Here is a 23,615-nt window from a genome sequence, read left to right on the forward strand (position 1 = left end):
GGATGAATAGAATTTTGTCAAGTTGTCAGGGTAGAAGCATGTTCCTATGAGAAGGAAAGTGAAAATTTGGTCTTGCTAGAGTTTAGGGTAGTAGAGATGGAGAAAGTGGTCATAATGAGGATGACAAAGGATGCTGGGGACAGATGCTAAAGGGGCTTGAATGTCATGTGAAGGAGACTGGACTCTGACATTCTTGGTGGGCCTTTAGGACGTGTGGGAAAGCAGAATGCCATTAATGAGGTGATGCTCTTCACACGGGTAAGTGTGGCTGAGCTAGAACTGAGATCCATGGAGAACTCAATCACCTTGAATGTGTCCAACCCTGACTTATACAAGGCAAACCTGAGGCCGGAGGTAAAATTACCCAGCATAGAACCTGACAAAGCAAAAACAGGACTAGGAATAGCTCATCTGAATCCCAGGCTTTCAACTTCCTCCACACCAAGACCCACTTGAATAAAGTCAGGCTTCTTTGTCTGAGCCTTGCATTGTCCCTACTAGATTCAAATACAAGTTCCAGGTGCCAGCATGCTTCACTGAGGAACAGCATCTTTCCCACCTTCTGAATGTCAGAACCCTCAGCCCTCTCTGCCAGAAGTGGTGACCTCAGCTAGGAGCAAGGTTGGGAGTTTTCCAAGGAGGAAATCCAGGAACAGCAATCTCTAGCAGTTGCAGAAACAAAATCAGAAGCCAGAGCTTCTTTCTTTGCCTGGAACTTGCAATCTAGCGTCTGTTTTACAATTGGAAACCAAGGTATCAACACAGTAGCTGCTCCCTGCTCTTAATTAACTAACCCTCCCTTCCCAGGGCCTAGCAGAAAGCACACAAGCCTAAGCAGGGCGTGTGTGTGTTTTAATGTCGCAGGTGCCTAGGGAACCTGCCCGCATAGTGGGTGTGTGTGTTCAGATCGCAGGTGCCTAGGGAACGAGAGCCCCAGAGCCACAATGCAGGGGCCTGGATGTTCTCTCACATCTGGGCCCAGTAAAAGCGCTGGAAGCTGGGCTTCACTTCCAGCTTCCCTGGGCTCGGCTCCAGCAGCGCCTGGGCTTCTCTAAATCCTCCTCGCTTGCCTTCCTTCCCGCCTTAGCAACCAGAGGCCGTGGATACCGCGGGCGGGTGAGGGCCTGGGAGGCTGCGTGCAGCCCGGGCGCCCAGGGGCGGCGGCCCAGCCCCAGTGCCCTGCGCACCGGCGACCGCAGTGCGGAACCACCCGGCAAGGGCGACTGTCGCGGCCCGGGCGTGCACGGGTCCCCCGAACCCACCCTCCGTGCCCGCCGCGGGTCCAAAAGGGATCCTGCAAAAATGAGCCATTCTCACCCTGCTGGGTAAGTGACAACTGGAGCTTTTCCACGCCGCGGCAGGTGGCGGCTGCAGCCAGCGGTCCCTCCTCCCCTTCCTCCTGCTGCTGAGGGAAGGGACGAGCGGGGAGAGGGGACTGGGGAGAGGAGGAATGTAATACGGATTCTGGGTCGCAGCGAGGATGGCAGACATCCCAGTCTTTATATCTTCCCCCCTCCCCTCCCTCATTTCTTTCCATGACGTTTGCCCCCTTTGAAATGTTCACTCAGGAAGGATTAAAAAATGGATGTGAAAAATGCATGCGTTAAGCGGGGACGTTAGCTGAGACCAAGAGGATCCTGCGTGGTGGAACATATGTGTTTAAATACAAAAGCAAAGGCCAAAGCATGCGCGTTCGTTTGGAGAATCAAGGCTTAGAGATAAATTCTCATTGTGGCGTCTTGCATACAAACGAGTTGTGCGTCGATTTAACACGCATTATGGGAGGTTTCCTGTGAGGGTACCCCATATTTCAGGATTTTTATCTGCCCCATCTCAAAAGGATGATAGGGGTTTTTAAAAAAATATTGTGACCAGGGGATGTGGTGTGATGCAGGAAGGCAAGAAGGAAGAAGTTGGGTGCCTGTGTGTTTACACATGATCTCCTGTTGTGTTGGGCAGGGTGACTCCTCAGAAGACATATTTTGGCAATTATTCAGACTGTTTTAGAAAGTTAACACAGTCATTGTTGGCTGTTGAAAAGAAAAAAATAAAACCAACCCCCAACGGATCTTGGTCCTTTTATTGGAAGAGAGAGTATCCAGTTTCCTTCTGAATTAAATAATGTAATGCATATTAGATGGGGTTTTTCTTGTTATGATACATCTAGTAAGCAGCTAATATCCTAGTTGATCTTGCAACTAATTTGAAGATGCTTTCCTGTTTAATTGAATTTATTGCACATTTTCAAGAGCAGCAAATTAGCAGAGGACAACATATTTAAGATCATTTGGAGTTTGTGATGTCTGAAATACCACATTAGTCGCTGGTTTTGGGATTTATAGTCAAACTTAAAGATTTTGCTTTTTAATGAATTCTCTGAACGCAAGACATAAATGAAATTGTTTGAAAAAACTAAAGGCCTATAAGGTGCCCTGTTGGAAGTCAGTTTCAGAGCTTTTTGGAAAGTGATGAAACTATGCCTAAATAAGCTTCCTATTTTATCTTAAGTTGAGTTTAGTTTAGGTACTTGAGGGGGTCCTCTGGTCGCTCAGATGGTAAGGAATCTGCCTGCAATGCGGGAAACCCAGGCTCGATCCCTGCATCTGGAAGATCCCTGGAGGAGGGCATGCCCACCCATTTCAGTATTCTTGACTGAAGAATCCCGTGGACAGAGGAACCTGGCAGGCTGCAGTCCATGGGGTTGAAAAGAGTCAGACAAGACTGAGCGACTAACACTTAGGTACTTGAAGAGTTTTATGCTGAACTCCTGTGCAGTTTTAGTTGCTGTGGGTCAGTGGGATGTAAATAGCACTATTTTTCTGCAGCTGCTTTTTGCAGTGTCCACATTCAGGAAAATGAATGTGTCAGTCATGGTTGTCTTCCTATGTTTTTCAGGTTTTTGGCTAAGTCAGAATCTGATTAGACCATTTAATCATCTATTTTCAAATGTGGAAAAACCTGTAGCTGCTGACTAAATTGTGCATGATTAAGATTTCAGAAACTGAAGTGAAATTTTTCTGAAGCTCGATTAGTTCCAAGCACATGGGAAAAATAGGAAAATGTGTGATCTAGTGAAAGAGTGTGCTTCATGGTACTCTGCAAGAAGGATAGCCATAATAATCGTGCACTAAAGTTGTAGACACTGTGTCTCATTCATCTTTGTGCCCCCTTTGCTTATTCCTGTATAAAGTAGTGCTCAACAGATGATTGTGGAATGAATGATATCATCTGACAGTGCGTCCAGTCTAGAGGTGGATGGATTCACAAAAGAAAACCATATAAGGGCTAAATATTTATTAAGTGCTTACCATGTGCCAGACTCTAGTCTACTGTTTTACAGGAAGTACCTCATTAATCTTCCTACTCACTTCACAAGGCAGATTCTAGTCACTCTTCTTTTCACACATAAGAAAGCTGAGGACTGAGAAGTTTTCAGAGATTTCAGGAGGGGTCAGGGCTCTGATAAAAAGCCAAGGAGTCTAGCTGCAGAGCCTGTGTGACTAACCTTTACACTATCTGCTTCTCATGGTCAACAGCTGAGATGTGAGGGAGACCTAAATACATGAAAATTCTCAGTCAGATCAGACGAACCTCTGACAGGTGATAGTGGTACATAGCTATCAGTATTTTGATATAGAATTAGAAAATAATTTTGTGATAGTGTTTATATGTATATATTTTTTGTTTTTACTTCAAAAATAAATGAAAACTATAAACATAACAACTCCAAATGCCTTAAAAGTCACCCAAGAATAAAATTATTCAAATTGCTAAAGTGTTCCCTCAATATAAGTAGTCATTATTTTTCTTATCTATGCTACCATTTGGAAATAATAAAAGCTTCAGTAGCAAATAAAAGGTTTCATTAAAGCTGAGAAAGTTTTCCATCATTACTGAAGCAATTTGTATTTATTACATTTTAAGATTTAAAGTGGTAATAAAGTGCAGTTGTACAGAAAAACAGAAATTTAAAATTCCTAAAATTCCACCCGTCAATAAGATGCTTTCTCTTGGTGCTTGCTTGGAGTTCCACTGCTTCCTTAATTACAGCAGAAAACACTTGACGTAAAAATTGCAAAGGGCCTGTGCCGACTTTGTTCCAATAGAGTTTGGAGTAAATAAAAATGGGTCTTAAAAACTTCTGCCAAAGATTATAATAGAGACTTTGTTTCTGAGCTGCATTGTAATTTGGGGGAAGTCAACTATAACGTACTGCTTCTGGCACTGCCATCTCTAATGAAATTGTTTTAGAGTGGAAAATTTCAGTTGATAGTCCCTCTAGTTTGTTCAATTTCATCCTGAGTTGTTGTTTGTTTGTGTGGGTGTTTGTGGGTTGTGCTCTAGTCCTGGAGGTGGAATGGGGATTTTATACCCCTCAGTCATGCATGAGGATAAAATGACATGGCTCTTCTGACTCCTTCAAAGGATCATCACTGAATCCATGTGCAGTTGGCTCCCTGTGTGAAAGATAAGCTTGGCTCTGAGTAGAGATAGTCACACTCATCTGTAAATTTGCTTTGAGGAACTGGAAGAATGTCAAGCATTATAGTTTATAAGAAAATAAAAATGCAGAAGATGTATGTTTGGAAAGATTATTCCAAGGTTTTGAAACTTTCTTTTTTGGTTTAGACTTATTAATTTATACCTTTTAATGTAAAGTATGTTTTATAGTAACAGAAGATGCTGAACTGTGATTTAGAAAGAATGATCATATCCTTAGTACTCTCTAATCACTCGGTTCTATTTCATCAAAGGCAGAGTGCAAAGTGCTACAGGTAAAATTATCAATTTTTAGATAGTGTATAGTGTATATGTATATCCAAAAGTGACAAAGATTATAAACCCACCATGTCATTTACATATGGAGTATCCATTGCATTTTGTCTCTGTCTTCTTTTTATCAATCCAGCATGGTATTTCTTGTTCTATTTTTTAAAAATGATATATAATTAACATACAACCTTATATTAGTTGCAGGTATACAACACAATGATTTGATATTTGTCTACTTTGCAAAAATGATCACCACAGATACCGAATGATCTCACTTATATGTGGAATCTAAAACAACAACAACATGCACTCATAGATACAGAGAATAGATTGGCGGTGGCCAGGGCTCAGGGGGTGGGGGAGCAGTAAGAAAATGGGTGAAGGTGGTCAAAAGGTACAAACCTCCAGTCATAAAGTAAATAAGTCATGTGGATGTGATGTACATCATGGTGACAATAGTTAATAATACTGTATTTTAAATTTGAAAGTGGCTAAGGGAGTAGATCTTAAAAGTTATCACACACACACACCTACATAATTTGTAACTATGTGTGTGTGTGGAAAATTCTGAAGGAGATGAGAATACCAGACCACCTGACCTGCCTCTTGAGAAACCTGTATGCAGGTCAGGAAGCAACAGTTAGAACTGGACATGGAACAACAGACTGGTTCCAAATAGGAAAAGGAGTACGTCAAGGCTGTATATTGTCACCCTGCTTATTTAACTTCTATGCAGAGTACATCATGAGAAATGCTGGGCTGGAAGAAGCACAAGCTGGAATCAAGATTGCTGGGAGAAATATCAATAACCTCAGATATGCAGATAACACCACCACCCTTATGGCAGAAAGTGAAGAAGAACTAAAGAGCCTCTCGATGAAAGCGAAAGAGGAGGGTGAAAAAGTTGGCTTCGAGCTCAACATTCAGAAAACTAAGATCATGGCATCTGGTCCCATCACTTCATGGCAAATAGATGGGGAAACAGCGGAAACAGTGGCTGACTTTATCTTTTTGAGCTCCAAAATCACTGCAGATGGTGACTGCAGCCATGAAATTAAAAGACGCTTACTCCTTGGAAGGAAAGTTATGACCAACCTAGACAGCATATTAAAAAGCAGAGACATTACTTTGTCAACAAAGGTCCATCTAGTCAAGGCTATAATTTTTCCAGTAGTCATGTACGGATGTGAGAGTTGGACTATAAAGAAGGCTGAACACTGAAGAATTGATGCTTTTGAACTGTGGTGTTGGAGAAGACTCTTGAGAGTCCCTTGGACTGCAAGGAGATCCAACCAGTCCATCCTAAAGGAAATCAGTCCTGGGTGTTCATTTGAAGGACTGATGTTGAAGCTGAAACTTCAATACTTTGGCCACCTGATGCAAAGAGCTGACTCATTTGAAAAGACCCTGATGCCAGGAAAGATTGAGGGCAGGAGGAGAAGGGGACAGCAAAGGATGAGATGATTGGATGGCATCACTGACACAATGGACATGGGTTTGGGTGGACTCCGGCAGTTGGTGAAGGACAGGGAGGCCTGGCGTGCTGCGGTTCATGGGGTCGCAAAGAGTTGGACATGACTGAGCGAATGAACGGAACTGAACTGTGGTGTTAAATGTTAATGAAATTTATTACAGTATCTTTGTCTTCCTAGCAAGCAGTGTAGTACTTTGTAGTAGCACTCTAGTCTCTTTGTTGCTCACCACTCCTACCACCAAAATTATCTGTGGCACAGAATTTCAGATGTGATATTTGATATCTGAAATGTTTGATTTCAAATTGGGTAGTTTCTATTTAGCCTCATATTAAATATTAACATGACTTCATGGAGTAAATTGTTTCTGGTTAAAGGAGGTGAATTGAACATGCTCACATGTCTTGGCTTCCGCTCTGATCATTTTGTTGCAGAGTTTGTTCTCTTATTTTTTATAGAAAAGATGTCATCTCATCCCTTTGCTTAACAAACCTGTTCACATAACTAGATGGGAATGGAAAGGGATTTGTTATTTGTTTTATGTCTGCGTGTGAGTGTGCTAAGTTGCTTAAGTCGTGTCCGACTCTTTGCAACCCTGTGGACAATAGACCACCAGACTCCTCTGTCTATGGGGATTCTCCAGGCAGGAATGCTGGAGTTGGTTGCCATGCCCTCATCCAGGGAATCTTCCCGACTCAGGGATCAAACCCCATGTCTCTTATGTCTCCTGCATTGGCAGGCAGGTTCTTTACCACTAGCACCACCTGGGAAGCCCTATTTGCTATACAACATCACTCAGTTCTTTGAAGTTTTCAGAGATATACAACAAACATCACATAGTGATCTATTACCCCTTTTTTCAACAATCTGTCAAATTACAGCTGAATAGGTCCTCCCTCAGTTGTGCTGGAAGCAAACCTTGGAAACTACTTCCAATCATATTTGTTGCCCAGTCAAAGCCATTTCGGAGAAGGCAATGGCACCCCACTCCAGTACTCTTGCCTGGAAAATCCCGTGGACGGAGGAGCCTCGTAGGCTACAGTCCATGGGGTCGCTAAGAGTCGGACACGACTGAGTGACTTCACTTTCACTTTTCTCTTTCATGCACTGGAGAAGGAAATGGCAACCCACTCCAGTATTCTTGCCTGGAGAATCCCAGGGACGGCAGAGCCTGGTGGGCTGCCGTCTATGGGGTTGCATAGAGTCGGACACGACTGAAGCGACTTAGCAGCAGCAGCAAAGCCATTTATTATATCAACACCTACATAATACTTCAGATTGTACCTTTGTCTCACAAATGTTTTTCTAAGTTCAGTACACCCTAAGAAGACACCATATGGTGAGACGTATGCATTTCTTTTATGAAAGGGGAAAGTTGATTACAAAACGGAAAGGAGGGAGGTGGTTCAACATGGCTTGGAGTGCATTTTTTAGGTAGACCAGTATTAGGAGAGTATACGGAGGAACTTAAGGGTCTAGAGATTGATTCCCTTCAAACGGTCCTTGCCTGGGTTCCCCTAGGAGAGTCTCTGGGTATCCCATGGGAGTACATATCCCAGTTTACAAACTTCTGGTTTAGCACACAGGGTGCTGTCAAATGCAGGCTGCTGTGTAGCAATCCACACTTCTTTCTCTCAGTTCCTATTGAAGATCAGTATCTCTAAGCTGTTAGAAGTAGAGACTTCCCCCAATTTATTTTGATTATTAATAACTATGAAAAGCTTTTTGGGGAGACAAGAAAATAAAACATTTTCAATGTTTAATTGACTCATTGTGCAATTCTAAAATCAACCTCAAATAATCCTGATCTGGGATGTTTATGTATTTTCAAGACTTTTGGTTTCCAGAGATATCACTTTCAATGAAAACTTCAGATTCTAGAATTTAGTACTGAAATAATCCTTAACCTTTAGTTGCTGATTTTGGTACAAAGCAAAAGAAGTAGTATGCACATTGATTCTTTGGATCTTTCCCTCCATGGCTTACTCAGTTCCCAACACAAATAGTTGAAAATCGTGTATTCTCTGGAATGATTCCATAAATGCCCATCAATTTAAAATAAACTGTCCAATTAGGTGGGGGTAAAATTTGTGAAAAATAGAAAAAATTTAGGTTTATGCATTCATACTAGTTTGCAAGTGTCTTTTGTCACTTTTCTCTAACCTTGAAATCCCAAATGATACCTTATGAATATGATTTATATTTTTAAAGAGGATTAGGAAAGAGGAGAATCAGTTGAGGCATTCAGAGCAAAACCTGTGACACTACAAAAAAGGACATACATTTATGCTTTCAATTAAAATAAGATAAATATAAATGTGGACTTCTGAGGTGGTGCTAGTGGTAAAGAACCTGTCTGCCAATGCAGGAAATATAAGAGATGCAGGTTTGATCCCTGGGTGGAGAAGATCTCCTGGAGGAGGGCATGGCAACCCACTCCAGTATTCTTACAGTTTCCCTTGCTTGCTAACTCCCTGAGCTGGAGGTGAGCTTGTTCCTTATATGGGGTGAGAATAGGGGTTTATCCAGGGGTTGGGTTGGAGGGGTGGCTTAGATAGTTTGCCCACCCCTTAGGTACTGTTGTGTGCAGGGGGCATGTGCAGTACCCCACCGTGGCTCTGGGCTCTTCAAAGCAGCAGTTGGGTTTTTTGGTCTCTTTGTATCTTTTGTCCAGAATTTGACCCAGCTGCAGCATGCATGTAGTTATTTTTCATCCTATATAGTTTCCCTATATTTTGTTGCTGGAGGAGAGATGTAATCAGGTGCAAGCACTACAGCACTGCAACAAAGGATCCCCAATCCAGCCTGTGTCACGGATTTCATTGAACAGGACTTGGTTAGTGCCCTCAAAAGGAGATTATTTGAGTGTTGGACATTGCATTTTGATTTTTCCCTTAGTTCCTTGTTTTGCCCTAGCTCCTATGGTTCAAGCATATAAAGAATTACTGAATAGTGTGGGATACTTTATGAATTAAAATTTCAATGATAATTTTTAATACGCAGTTTGTTTATATCTTGTGCTGGCTAAAAATTCAACCCAAATGTGTGTGTGTATGTGTGTGTGTGTTAGTTGCTCAGCTGTGTCCAACTCTTTCTGATCCCATGGATGATAGCCCACCATGCTCCGCTGTCCATGGAATTCTTGAGGCAAAAATGCCAGAGTGGGTAGTCATTCTCTTCTCCAGGGAATTTTCCTTACCCAGGGATCGAACCCAGATCTCCCACATTACAGGCAGATTCTTCACCATCTGGGCCATCAGGGAAGCCCCAACCCAAATGTAATACTGCATTATACCTTAGTTTCCATCCCAGCAGAAGCCTTTTGGTTCTTTCACTAGCCAGAAGCACCAAATCACTCTTTTTGTAGGACTCCCAGTTAGGGAACACATCCTTCATTGACAAGACCATTGCTGTGCCTTGTTGTATCGGAAAATATATTTGAATTAAACTTATCCACCTGGGAGCTTGCCTTTCTGGATTAATGTCTTTCCTGAGAAAAGAGAAAAAGATGTGACAAGTTCAATAGCCACAGCTTGAAAAATCATGCTTTAGAGAGATTCTGGTCAGTATTAGGATTAAAGGTTTTTTGAGAATTGTTGTCAAATTGTTGTTTTTATAGTGAGCCACAAGAAATGTACTTAAAAAGTGAAGAACATTTCAAGTGTAGGTGTATGGATTGGGATTTTTAAATAATTTCTCATTGTCCGGTGGGACCCGTCTCACTATTCCTCTTCTTGTCTCCTGCCCCTTTTGTATGGTAAACTCTTTTGTCTATGGGCAGATTACCACGAGGTGCAGTTTCTTCTTGTGCCCCATGCTCTGGGGACTGTCTTTGGAGAGTTTCATTATCCTCTTGTCATCCATCCCAGTTCCCTGCACAGACGTGGTGGGATCCAGGAGGTATCTGTTTCCTGTTTTGATGGCTCATCAGTGATCCTTTTCCATTTGTCAGCACAGATAATTCAAAGTGCAGTAGCTCGCATTTCTTTGAACCCAGGAAGCATGGTCTTTGTTACCTCTGTCTAAGTCCATGTTACATACTTAAATCGAGCATCTTTCTGTTTATAGCTGTGTTTGGGGCTAAATTTTGTCTGTCCCTTCCCTACAAATTTTTATGTTGAAGTCCTAACACCCAATACTTCAGCTATAACTATATTTGTAAGTAGGGTCTTTAAAGAGTTAATTAAGCTGAAATGAGGCCAATGGTGTGGGCCTCAATCGAGTATGACTGGTGTCCCTATAAGAAGAGGAGATTAGAACACAGACACGTACATACAGAGAGAAGACCATGAGAAGGTATAGGGAGAAGATGGCCGTCTGTATGCCCAAGAGAAAGGCTGGGGCTTATCCTTCCCTCATGGCCCGCAAAAGAAATCAACCCTGTTAACAACTTGATGTTGGACTTCCAGCCTCTAGAACTGTGAGACAGTACATTTCTGCTTAAACCATCCAGTCTGCCGTACTTTGTTATGGAAGCTCTACCACAATGATACTACCTGTTTGCAACTCCTGATGCTTTTTTTTTTTTCCACTTGGTCCTTCTAAAGTTGAAGATGGTTTTTATGATACATGTAGGATCACTGAAAATAAGTGCTTTAACAATATGAGGGGCATAGGGAGTGGAGATTAGAAGCCAGAAATTCAAAAAGGGAGATAAAAATGAAAGCAAGCAGAAAATATGATGAAAGGACTAAGTGAGGAGAAATAATTAAGGCAATAAGTCAATGATCTCTACTGGTAAGTATTGAGCTTTTCTTTTGTTAAGTCTGATTAGTAATCAAATTACTCCCCACCTCTCCATGTCTGACACTACTTGGGATAGAAAATTGAACATTTGAAGCTGGTGATCCATTTTTCTATGACAGTTATTATTTTCTTATAATAGTAATAAACATTTATAAATTAATGAAAATTCTTAGGGCAAAATATTGCAACAAAAGAAGATACAGCAGGGAACTAAACAGACAATATAAATTGCACATAGTAGTTACGAAACAGCATTAAAAGCTAAGGATTTTAAATTGAATTGAATCATAATGTTTTATACTAGCAGTTAATTTGGCATTCTCTATATACCGTGGATGATAATATTTCATATTTGTGAATCTTATGTGGCTCTCATTTTAAGAAGTTGTCTCTCTTTATAGCTTGCTCCAAGATATTTACAATAATATTGTTTCTCTTGCTTAGATTCAAATAAAACTAATCTGCTGTAAATTAGAATAATAGACTTAGAAAGGATCTCAAATCTCTTGGTACTAGTGACACAATAGATTTTTTATTTTCCTTCTTATACTTATCTATATTTTGAAATTTTTCTATGTGGAAAAATTCAAAGAGGGAAGTGAAAATTGCTTGAAATCTTCCCATCTATAAATAATCGTTTTGGTCATTTTCTTTCTTCTCCATTTTTCTGTGGAATATTCCTATTTTTAAGTGATACTAACAAAGCTCTCTTTTTTTAAAAAGCTGTTTCTAAGACTCGACTGTTTTAAAGTACCATATGGGCACTGCCCTCATAGTGTTCCAGCTGTCTTCCTACTTCTGTTACAAACTGAAAACTCTGTGAGGGTATAGACCACACCTGTCTATATCTTGTGTTTGTCCAATATCCCTAGGATTTAGCTCAGTAATTGCTGACATATGTCATCTATTTTAGTGACCATTTATGGTAAATTCCAAGAGTACATCAGAGAAGGCAATGGCAACCCACTCCAGTACTCTTGCCTGGAAAATCCCATGGACAGGGGAGCCTGGTAGGCTGCAGTCCATGGGGTGGTGAAGAGTCGGACACGACTGAGCGACTTCACTTTCACTTTTGCCTTTCATGCATTGGAGAAGGAAATGGCAACCCACTCCAGTGTTCTTGCCTGGAGAATCCCAGGGATGGCGGAGCCTGGTGGGCCGTCTATGGGGTTGCACAGAGTCGGACACGACTGAAGTGACTTAGCAGCAGCAGCAGAAGCCAAGAGTACATTTGCTCATCAATTCAATTAATATTTGCTGAGTGCTTACTATGTTATCATATTCAGGACATATTTAGTTCCAGAAAGTCATTTGAGTTCTAGAAAAGACCTGAATAGTAAGTTTTATTTTTAAAAACAGATTTAAAAGTCACTGACCTTCCTTGAATTTTGCCATCCTTGGGCAGTAGAGCAGCAGGGTGATTAGTAGTTATCAGACAGGAATATTTTCATTGGCAAGTAACAGAAAGCCAAATCCGCTTCCCTGGTGGCTCAGATGGTAAAGAATCTACCTGCAATGTAGGAGACCCGAGTTGGATCCCTGGGTCAGGAAGATCCCCTGGAGAAGGGAATGGCTGCCCAATCCAGTATTGTTGCCTGGAGAATTTCATGGACAGAGGGGCCTAGCGGGCTATAGTCCATGGGGTCACAAAGAGTTGGACACAACTGAGCAACTAACACTTTCACTTAAAATTATAACAACACTTACTGTTTATTTCACAAGTAGTTGGGAGGTAGGTGATTCTATTTTATCATATCAAGGTCCTTATTTTAAATTTTTTTGGTCTTTTCCTTATGGTACCAAAATGGCCATCCTAGATCCATGTACAATAGCTTTATAAAACCATCCCAAACTGAAAGGAAAAACATAGATGAAAAAAATGACTTTTTCAGTTCTAATGAGGTGGATGAACCTAGAGCCCATTATACAGAGTGAAGTAAGTCAGAAAGAGAAAACAAATATTGTATATTAATGCATGTATATGGAATCTAGAAGGATGGTGCTGATGAATCTATTTGCAGGGCAGCAATGAAGATACAGACATAGAGAACAGACTTATGGACACAGCAGGGGAAGGAAAGGGTGGGACGAATTGAGAGAGTAGCATGGAAACATATATATTACCATATGTAAAACAGATAGCCGGTGGGAATTTGCTGTATGATGCAAGGAGCTCAAACTGGTGCTCTGTGATAACCTAGAGGGGTGGAATGGGGTTGGAGGTGGGATGGAGTTTCAAGAGGGAGGGGACATTTGCATACCTGTGGCTGACTCATGTTGATGTGTGGCAGAAACCAGCACAATATTGTAAAGCAATTATCCTCCAATTAGAAATAAACAAATTTTAAAAAATACAAAGGAAAGTAAAGAAAAAGATGGCTTTCTTTTCATCTAGGAGGAAAACATTTCCAAAAGTTTTCATTAGACTTTCCTTTATATCTTGTTGCCCGAGAACAGCATCAACGAACATGCCTACTTACCAGAGTGGGAAAGAAAGAATAGGTTTGACTTTCCTCACTTCTGCGGGCAATAGACAAGGGAGAATGGTTTGGGAAAGGTTTCTGGGAGCCAGTCAACAGTGTCCAGTGCAGAGCCTCAGTAATGAGCTGTCTGGCTTGGGATATGGGTAACCTGAGTTGAGATTCGCCACATAGCCGCTGTGTGACCCTACGTAAATTCTCTATCATGTCTCTGACTTGTTTTTTTCGTCCTTGTGGAACACATGTCTCCTTTGTAGGTTTTGTGAGGATTGAATGAAATACTTTAAAGCATTTAGCACAGGGCCTAGCACATAGAAAGTGTTAATGTGCTAACTGAGTGCCTGAGAGCTTAGATGCAACATATGTGAGTAAGCCCAGCTTTCTGTAGGAGAACTACCATACCCAAGTCCTGAGCCAGATGTAGAGTTGGATTAATTGGACAAGGTATGCTGGAGAGATTAAATTTGGGGGAAGTGTTTGGAAAGAGGGGAGAAAAGATATCTGGACACATTTAAGAAAAGTAAAAAGCATTCTCTAAAAACAGTATTATAAGTACAATCATCATTGCCAGGGTAAGAGTAGCCAGTTGTGACTTTGAATAAGTGAGAGAAGACAACATTGTTTGTTTATTTAGTTGACAAACCCTTAGGAGCAGGCAAGGATGCTGTAAAACCAAGCAAAATCTGGCTTACCTGAGAAGTTAATACTTCAAATTTGGTTTTGTCCCTTTCAAGACTCTCTTTTGCTCAGTTTTTAGAACCTTGGATATGATACCAAGTGTGTGCACTAGGATTTCCTTTTTTAACTGAAAGATCTTTGCCTTTAATTCTAAGTCAGAAATTAATTTCTGATTTATCTCTGTTCATCTCCAAAATCTTTTTAAAAGTGAGTTTGAGTGTTTCTTCTCCTTGAAATTAGACTCTCTGTCTCTAACTGCCAGCAAATCACCTTTTCACCACAATTCATAGGGATTTACATAAGGTTATCACTGTTAAATTCTTTCTTACAAACTCTCCTTTCCCCTCAATCAGACTTGAGACTGAAAGCTTTAACCCTGGCTGGTATCTTCCAGAATTGGAAGTAGGTTTAAGGAGTGGGCGAGGCTAATCTCAGGCTACAGTCTGTAGAGAGGGGTTTGAGGTCCCAGTTCTTAGTGAGAATATTGACTCAGAAGGGAAGAAGTCTGGTTTCAGGGCCAAATACAAGAGCAAGGAGGAAGAACTGATCCCAAAGTCCCAGGGATCCCAAGTGACAGGGAGCAGGGCAGCTCAAGAAGGAAGCTGGCGGGGTGGGACTGAAGAACATTGAGAAATTGTCCTGGGGAGTGTGGGCAGAAGGCGGGAACGTTTCAAAGGGAAAACAAGCAAAGGTTTGAAGTATCTGCAGGATTAGAAGTGTGTGAAAATTGTCCTTATTTTTTTGTGTTTCTCTAAATGAAAAGAAATGATATTCCAAGAGGAAACTCGGAAATAAACATGCCACAGTAGAAAGAGGAGCATGTTTGGAGTCAGAAACATATAGGTTTGAATCTCAGTTGTGCCTTATGTGAACTCAAGAAAGTCAATTTCCTTTGTGTCTCACTTTCCTCTTTCAAAAAATGGGGTAAATATAAATACCTCCCTTGCAGGAATGTTGGCACATGTTACAGACTCAATGAATGGCAGCTGTTGTGTATTTACTTTGATCTTTGTGCAAAGCATATGCTGCATATGTATTTTTCTCCGTTTGTTTTTTACTCTGGTTTTATTTTTCCAGCCCTATTGAAATATAATTTGGTGTAAGTTTAAGGTGAACAATGATGATGATTTTATATATGTGTATATTATGAAGTGATCATTATAAGATTGTCAAATCCTTAAAATTTCATTCTTGAAGTATATCAACCAAAAATATGTAAATATACAGCTCAAAATAAGTAGAAATAGACTAAACTAACTGAGAAGGAAGATAAGGAATGTATTTCTAGTCCATAAATCACTTTCTTGTTCAATTAAACTAATTTATTTTAAATGGTAACCTGTTTTTAAAGTCATGGATTTTTACAATGAAAATTAGCAATGATCTACCTATTCATAACCTTGAAAATGAAACTGCCCTTTTAAAGAAACCATGATCTGGACAACTGGGAATTTTTATAAGATGGAAACTCTGACCCAGAGCATTTTTACTTCTCCAGAATACTTAGTTTTCCTATCTAATTCAAGAACTAAGGACAAACTCAGGAAACTGCATCATTACATTGACATTGATAAATGCTAGAAGGACTGGTGAAATTTTATAAGTACTTTTTTAAAAATGATTGATCATTTAAGATTTAGTCAACCTCTTTAACCTTTGACTGAATGTCCTTACTATTTTAAACCTCACTACTGCACATAAGAATTACATTTTAGAGGAATGAGATGATCTTTAAAGAGGTTGATTATATTAGCCTTTCCCACCCAACACGCTGGGTAACTTTATTGGTGTTGCCCTCATTAGTGGCTGGTTTTGTGTTTTCGTTTTTTTTTTTTTAAGTGAGCTCTTTGCATCTATATGAGATTATATTCCAAGGTCAAATATAAACAATGACCAGACTTCTAAGCCAAGACAGCCCACTGAAGCCTATTTGACATATAATACGTAACTTAACTGATGATTTAGTAATACTATAGAACTCAACTCTCTTTAATTGCACTAATTCCATGGTAAATACTTAACAAGTTTCAACTTGAGTACTGGGGATTTGTGTTCTATCTCTTTGGGACATTTTGTATATAATGTTTTCCTTACTTAGCATGAGTCTGGACAGCATTTCTGACCCCCGTCATCACCCATTGACATTTACTTTCTCCCTCAACAATTGACTTGTCATTCAAGATCCAGTTCTGATTTCAGTTCTCCTGGGATACTCATCCTATGTGGGCATAGTTCACTTATTTGTGAAATGGGGTTAAAAATCTCATGCATAGGGTGTTTTGAAGATTAAATGAGATCATGTATGCCAAGTATGATAAGCTATTATGATTATAGCACATCAGAATGTCCTGCCATTGCAGGCATATCTCATTTTATTGTGTTTCACTTTATCAAATTTCAAGCATATTGCATTTTTTACAAATCGAAGGTTTGTGTCAACCCTTCATGGAGCAGTTTTTTGGCACTGTTTTTTTTTTTTTTTTTTCCCAAAAGCGTTTGCTCACTATGTGTCTCTGTATCACATTTTGGTAATTCTTGCAATGTCTCAAATTTTTCATTCTTATATTTGTTACCATGATCTGTGATCTTTGCCATTACTACTGTACCTGTTTTGGGGCTTCATGAACTGGCCCATATAAGAAGGCAAACCTAATTGATAACTGTTGTGTGTGTTCTGACTGTTCTAGCAACCAGAAGGTCCCTCATTTCTCTCCCTCTCCTTGTGCCTCCCTACCCCATGAGATATGACAATATTGAAATTAGGCCAATTAATAACCTTGCAATAGCCTCTAAGTGTTCTAGTGAAAGGAAGAGTCATATATCTCTCAAAAGCTAGAAATTATTAAGCTTAGTGAGAAAGACAAGTCAAAAACCAAGATGGGCTAAGAGCTAGACCTCTTATGCCAAACAGTTAGTCAAGTTGTGAATGCACAGGACAAGTTCTTAAAGGAAATGAAAAGCGCAATTCCAGTGAACACATGAATGATAAGAAAACGAAACGGCTGTATTGCTGTATAGAGATCTGGATAGAAGATCAAGCCAGCTACAACATTTCCCTAAGCCAAAGCCTAATCCAAAGCAAGGCCCTAACTGTCTTCACTTTTATGAAGGCTGATAGAGGTGAGGAAGCTGCAGAAAAGTTTGAAGCTATTATAGCAGAAATTGGTCCATGAGGTTTAAGAAGCCATCTTTGTAACATAAAGGTACACAGTGAAGCAGCAAGTGCTATTGTAGAAGCTGCAGTAAGTTATCAAGAAAATCCAGCAAAGATAACTAATAAAAGTGGCTACATCAAATGACAGATTTTCATTGTAGATAAAAACAGGCTTATATGGGGAGAAAATGCCATCTAGCGCTTTCATAGGTAGAGAGGAGAAGTCTATGCTTGGTTTCAAAGCTTCAAAGGACAGGCTGATTCTCTTGTTAGGGGCTAATGCAGCTGGTGACTTCAAGCTGAAGCTAATGCTAATTTCGGAGAAGGCAATGGCACCCCACTCCAGTACTCTTGCCTAGAAAATCCCATGGATGGAGAAGCCTGGTAGGCTGCAGTCCATGGGGTGGTGAAGAGTCGGACACGACTGAGCGACTTCACTTTCACTTTTCACTTTCATGCATTGGAGAAGGAAATGGCAACCCATTCCAGTGTTCTTGCCTGGAGAATCCCAGGGACAGCGGAGCCTGGTGGGCTGCCGTCTCTGGGGTCGCACAGAGTCGGACACGACTGAAGTGACTTAGCAGCAGCAGCAGCAGCAATGTTAATTTACCATTCAGAGAATCCTAGAGTCCTTAAGAATTATGTGAAATCTACTTTGTCTCTGCTCTATTAATGAGACATCAAAGCCTGGATGACAGCACATCTGTTGACAACATGGTTTACTGAATATTTTAAGCTCACTGCTGATATCTACTACTTAGAAAAAAAAGATTCCTTTCAAAATATGACTGCTCATTTTCAACGTACCTGGTCACCCAAGAGCTCTGACAGAGATGTATGATAACATTAATGCTGTTGTCATGCCTGCTAATATAACATACTTTCTGTAGCCCATGGACCAAATAGTAATTTCAATTTTGTCATATTATTTAAGAAATATATTTTATACGGCTATAACTGCCATAGATAATGATTCTTCTGATGGGTCAGGGAAAAATAAATGGAAAATCTTCTGGAAAGTATTCACTACTCTAGATGTCATTACGAATATTTGTGATTCATGGGAAGAGTCAAAATACCAACATTTACAGAAGCTTGAAAGAAGTTGATTCCAACCCTTGTAGATGACTTTGAAGTGTTCAAGACTTCAGTGAAGAAAGTCACTGCAGATGTGCAAATAGCAAGAGAACTGAGATTAGAAGTGTGGCCTGAAGAGGTGACTGGATTGCTGAAATCTCATGGTAAAATGTTAATGGCTGAGGAGTTGTATCTTACAGATGAGCAAAGAATACTGTCAAACAGCATTACATGCTATGGAGAAATTTTTCATCAAAAATTCAATTGATGCAGCAAACTTCATTGTTGTCTTATTTTAAGAAATTGCTGCAGCCACCACCTTGCAGCCAAAATGAAGATCAAGGAAAGACCCTCCAATAGCAAAAAGATTACTCTCTGAAGACTCAGATTATGGTTAGTATATTTTAGCAATAAAATATTTTTAATAAAGGTGTTTTTAATATAATTCTGTTGCATACTTAATAGAATACAGGTTGTAAACATAACTTCTTTATGCACCAGAAAAGGAAAAAATCATGTAGCTCACTTTATTATAATATTTTATTGCAATAGTCACCTTATTGCAGTGATTTGAAACCAAACCTGCAATACTTCTGAGGTATGCTTGTATTTCCTCAGTTGGTTTTTAAGTACTTTGAGGGCAAAGACCTCAAAGATCCCTTGTAACCTTTCAACAGCCCAGGCCTATTACCTAATAAGCCCCCTGTTGCATAAAACTGTATGAACCTCAGAGGTGTGCTGACCAGCCTCCTCTCAGTTTTATCCTCTGGCCTTTGAAGCAGTGAAATCCTCCATGCTTCCCATGGAGGCTCTGGAAGAGTGTGTGTGTGTGTGTGTGTGTATGTGTGTGTATGCAATGGATGTGGAAATGGAAGCTCCATCTGGGGCAGGAGGAGAACCTGGCAGGACTACAAGGTAAAGTCTGGAACCAAGGTGCTCTCTCATCCCTGAGCTTTTGCATATATTCCCTCTTCCTAGAAGAGTCTTGATATAAATTCCTTCACCCTCTCTTCACATAGCCTAGCATTTATTAGACTTCCTTCTACTGGCTCAGACTTCATTTCATTCCTGTTTTATTGAATTGTCCCTCTACTCTCAACTCTTGATGTACCTCCTCTGTGATCACAAAGCATGGTGTGTTTACCCCTACCTGAGCACAGGTGTATATGTGGTTCCTTTAAGAATAAAACATTGCTAAACACTACAGCAGCAAATGATGCCATGTGCTGTACTAAGTGCTTTATTGGCACTATCTTATTTAATCTTTAACAGAAGTTCTATGGGTGAAGCACTATTATTTCCCCCCTTTTACAGATGAGCAAATTGAGGATAATTGTGATTAAACAACTTGTCAAAACTCAAAACGCAAAAGTAGCAATATAAGACTTAAGCTGGATATTTCTGAATCCAGATGGTGGGGTGAGTGGACAACCCACTAGTGACATGGTCTTGAAAATGATTAGAAATAGCATGACATTTTAAAAAGAAACCCAGCCCTTGCGAAACTGACTTTGGGGGACATAAACAACAGAAGTTTTGCAGAAATTCTTTAATAACAGTTTTAGTTTTTTCCCTCATATGATATTCTCAAAGTACATTAGAGAACACAGCATGTTTTTTTTTGGTCCAGTGCACAGTGGCTTGTGGGACCTACCGACAGGTGTCAGTTGATTGCTCACTGATTGGTCGGTCCCACGCCTAGAGCTGTCTACCGTGATTATCACTGACCCAGGAGAAGGGCTGAATATTAAGTGCAAACATACAACTAGCTTTGGAAAATATGGACATCCAGAAGCCAATAGAATCAAAGTTCAATATTCTTTTAGTGAATTTGAATAGGTAATTTGAGTGAGAGTTACCATAGACAATTTCAGATTAAGGGAATAAAGAAGCTTCCCAAATGCAATCATTTATGACATCAAGGAGTGGCAATATACTACTTGCAATACTTTGTATCCTAACTTGGATCAGTGGAGTAAAGCAAGTAGGATATTAATGAAATAGAGGAGACAATTACCTCCATACTGGATTTCAGAAAATATTCCCCACTCCTGGAAGTTACCTCTTTGACTTGGGTTTCTGGTTTTTATACAAGTGGAATAACATGAAGGGTTTTCAGATCCTTCCTCTCTGAAAGACTAGTTTTCTGACTTCTTAATTCAAAATGGGTATTTACAACTAGAAAGAATTGGAAGGTATACAAAAAAGCAAAAATATCTGTATATTCAAAAAGTAGTTGCCATTGTACCGTGTAACCAGAGTACTAGGTTCTAGTGAGTAGGACAAAGTTAATGCTCTCATGGAGTTTTAATACAGAAGAAGGACAGTTAAGGACTCTGACTTTTTCACTTCAAAAATATACTATTTAGATTTATGGAACCCCTTCCTGAGAGGATAACGATTAACCACTTTTTGAGGAACAAATAGGCATAAGTAGATTTTGAGCATAGCCTCCCTAAGGAAGATTTTTCTGCCAATGTACATGTGTACTAAGTCACTCAATCGTATCCAACTCTTTGGAACCCCATAATCTGTAGCCCGCCAGGCTCCTCTGTCCATGGGATTCTCCAGGCAAGAGTACTGGAGTGGGTAGTATCCATTCCCTTCTTCAGGGGATCTTCCTGACCCCGGGATCAAACCCAGGTCTCCTGCATTGCAGGCAGATTCTTTACCATCTAGGCCACCAGGGAAGCCATGCTTGCCAATGGGGAAATTTAAATATGGGTAGAAAGTACTCATGCTGGAAGTTTTTAAGAAGTAATTAGAGTTAACCCATATAGTATTATTTAAAGTGATGATGAGAGGGGATGAGTATAATCAATGGTAACTTCTAACATTCACTGAGCGTTTTCTATGTACTGGCTAAATGCTATGTAAAGCTTGAACGATATGATGCTCTGAGTTTCTGAAATAGCACTATTATTATTTCCATTATTTAACCCTTGCCTGTGGTGTTGGAAAAGACTCTTGAGAGTCCCTTGGACTGCAAGGAGATCAAACCAGTCAATACTAAAGGAAATCAGTTCTGAATATTCATTGGAAGGACTGACGCTGAAGCTGAAGCTCCGATACTTTGGCCACCTCACGCAAAGAACTGACTCATTAGAAAAGACCCTGATGCTGGGAAAGATTGAAGGCAGGAGAAGGGGATGACAGAGGATGAGATGGTTGGATGGCATCACCAACTTGATGGATGTGAGTTTGAGCAAGCTCTGGGAGTGGGTGATGGACAGCGAAGCTTGGTGTGCTGCAGTCCATGGGGTTGCAAAGAGTCAGACATGACTGAGTGAGTGAACTGTACTGTACTGTAACTCTTGCCTCTGATTGCTAGTCTAGTAAGGTTCAAACTCAAGAAACCAGACTAGAGAGGTCAGACTCTCAACTACCTACTGTACTCTGCCTCCTTAAGACACAACAGGAGGAATTTGGTGTTAAAAGGAAGGTTAGGGTAATCTGGTTGTACCATTTGCCTGTTAAAACTCTTCACTGCTGTCACAAAGCGTGGGGCACACCATCTTACAGGCCCTTCCTTTGATTTTTAAACAGTTTTCTTTTTACTGAGCTAACATATTCTCCCTGAACTTTCACTCATCACCTGTCACAGTCCTGCCTTCTTAGCACCTTTTACAGGCTGACTGTGCACTTACCTGACACTGTACATGCCTTTCCTTCTCCAGGCTGAGCTCCGTGGGGCAGTTGTACCTCATAGAGCACAGTTCAGTTTAGTGATTAAAGCACACAGCCCCTTGTTTGATTTCAGAATATGCCTTTTAACTAGTTGTGAGCTAATTGTCTGTAATAACTACTCTACATCTCAAATTATTCATCTATGAAAAGGAAGGATAACAGTACTTTGTAGGATTGTTTTGAGAGTTAAAATATACAGTGCATGTTATACAGTGCATGTTATATAGAGAGTTTGAGCTTCCCAGATGGCTCAGTGGTAAAGAATTTACCTGCCAATACAGGAGACACAGGAGATGTGGGTTAGATCCCTGGGTCTGGAAGATCCCCTGGAGGAAGACATGGCAACTTACTCCAGTATTCTTGCCTGGATCATCCCATGGACAGAGGAACCTGGAGGATACAGTCCACAGGGTCACAAAGAGTGACTAAGCAACAACAACTAACATAGAAAATTTACTGTGCACTACAAAAAAGGAAGTGATCAATAAATACTAGTGATAAAAATTATTGGTTTCTAGAACTTTCCTGTTAGTCACCTTTCCTCCAAACAGCCTAGTCCTCTCCCTTAGTTTGGATATTATTCTTCTATTAATGAATATTTTTGACATGGCCACAATTGGCTTATTATTAAAAGATATAAAATTCTTAAGTCTCCAGAGAAGAGCTGGGTGGCTCAAGTCAGTTCTTATAGACAGTTAGTCAACCTTAGTGTGTCTCAGCCCTGCTAACTCCCCATAACCAAAAACAGGTCAAAAACTATCTTGCCAGCAGTCAGCATGGTTTAGAGACTAGCTTTGTTTTTACTAGTCACTCCACACTATTAATATTAAGGCCATAAATAAAATAACCTGATGGATCACATCCGGATGCCTAATTAGAATAAACTGAGAGAAATTGTAAATCAATATTTAGCATAATTGCTGAAATATGGCAGATTTGGATGCAAATAAAAAAGAACGAAGAATGTAATACAAAATCGTTTATATGATATCAGTCCAATCGCCCTCTATAAAGGGTCAGGCAGCAGAAACTCACGGTTTAATTTTAGTTGGCAGAGTTTTCTTATAAAGGGTTGGAAAATAATTGACCCTTATGTCAATTGCTCTTCTGTACTGGTCTTTCTTCAAGTTTCCTCTAAAGGTGTTTTTTCCTTGCCTCCCTGGGAACTTTTCTTCTAATGTGACTTTGAAGCACACCACAAAGGCACTTATTTGACAAAACCAAAACAACAACACTAACACTGTCAGCGATGTGTGCTCATCCACACTGAGCATTCTGCATTAAAAAAAGTCCAAATATGTAAAACATGCTCTTCAATCTCTTTTGTTGTAGATTGTTTTCAGTTCTTATCCTGAAGCAGAAGAAATGTTATGATTCTTCCACATGATTTTTTTGTAAAGGTTATACATTGAGGAATTGGACCAATATATTTGATTTCTATTAACTGATTGACCATTCATTCAACCAGTTTGGGATGGGTATTTACAGTGGACCTGGCTCCATACTACAACAGATGAGAAGTGTACAGGGAAGAATCTTGTAAGGATC

The 23,615-nt window shown here is 40.1% G+C and overlaps 1 protein-coding gene across 1 annotated transcript in view; it reads left to right on the forward strand.

Moving 5' to 3' along the window:
* Positions 1–806: 806 nt before the first annotated feature.
* Positions 807–23,615, forward strand: part of ERICH3 (glutamate rich 3) — a 123,783-nt gene continuing 100,974 nt past the window's right edge. The window contains exon 1 of the mRNA XM_081490209.1: positions 807–1,325. Coding sequence (XP_081346335.1) covers positions 1,303–1,325 — 23 coding nt within the window. The 5' untranslated portion in view covers positions 807–1,302. The remainder of the gene's footprint in view (positions 1,326–23,615) is intronic.

Source organism: Giraffa tippelskirchi, chromosome 5, assembly GCF_054371585.1.
Source record: "Giraffa tippelskirchi isolate mGirTip1 chromosome 5, T2T-mGirTip1v1.2.pri, whole genome shotgun sequence".
In the NCBI taxonomy this organism is placed as follows: domain Eukaryota; kingdom Metazoa; phylum Chordata; class Mammalia; order Artiodactyla; family Giraffidae; genus Giraffa; species Giraffa tippelskirchi.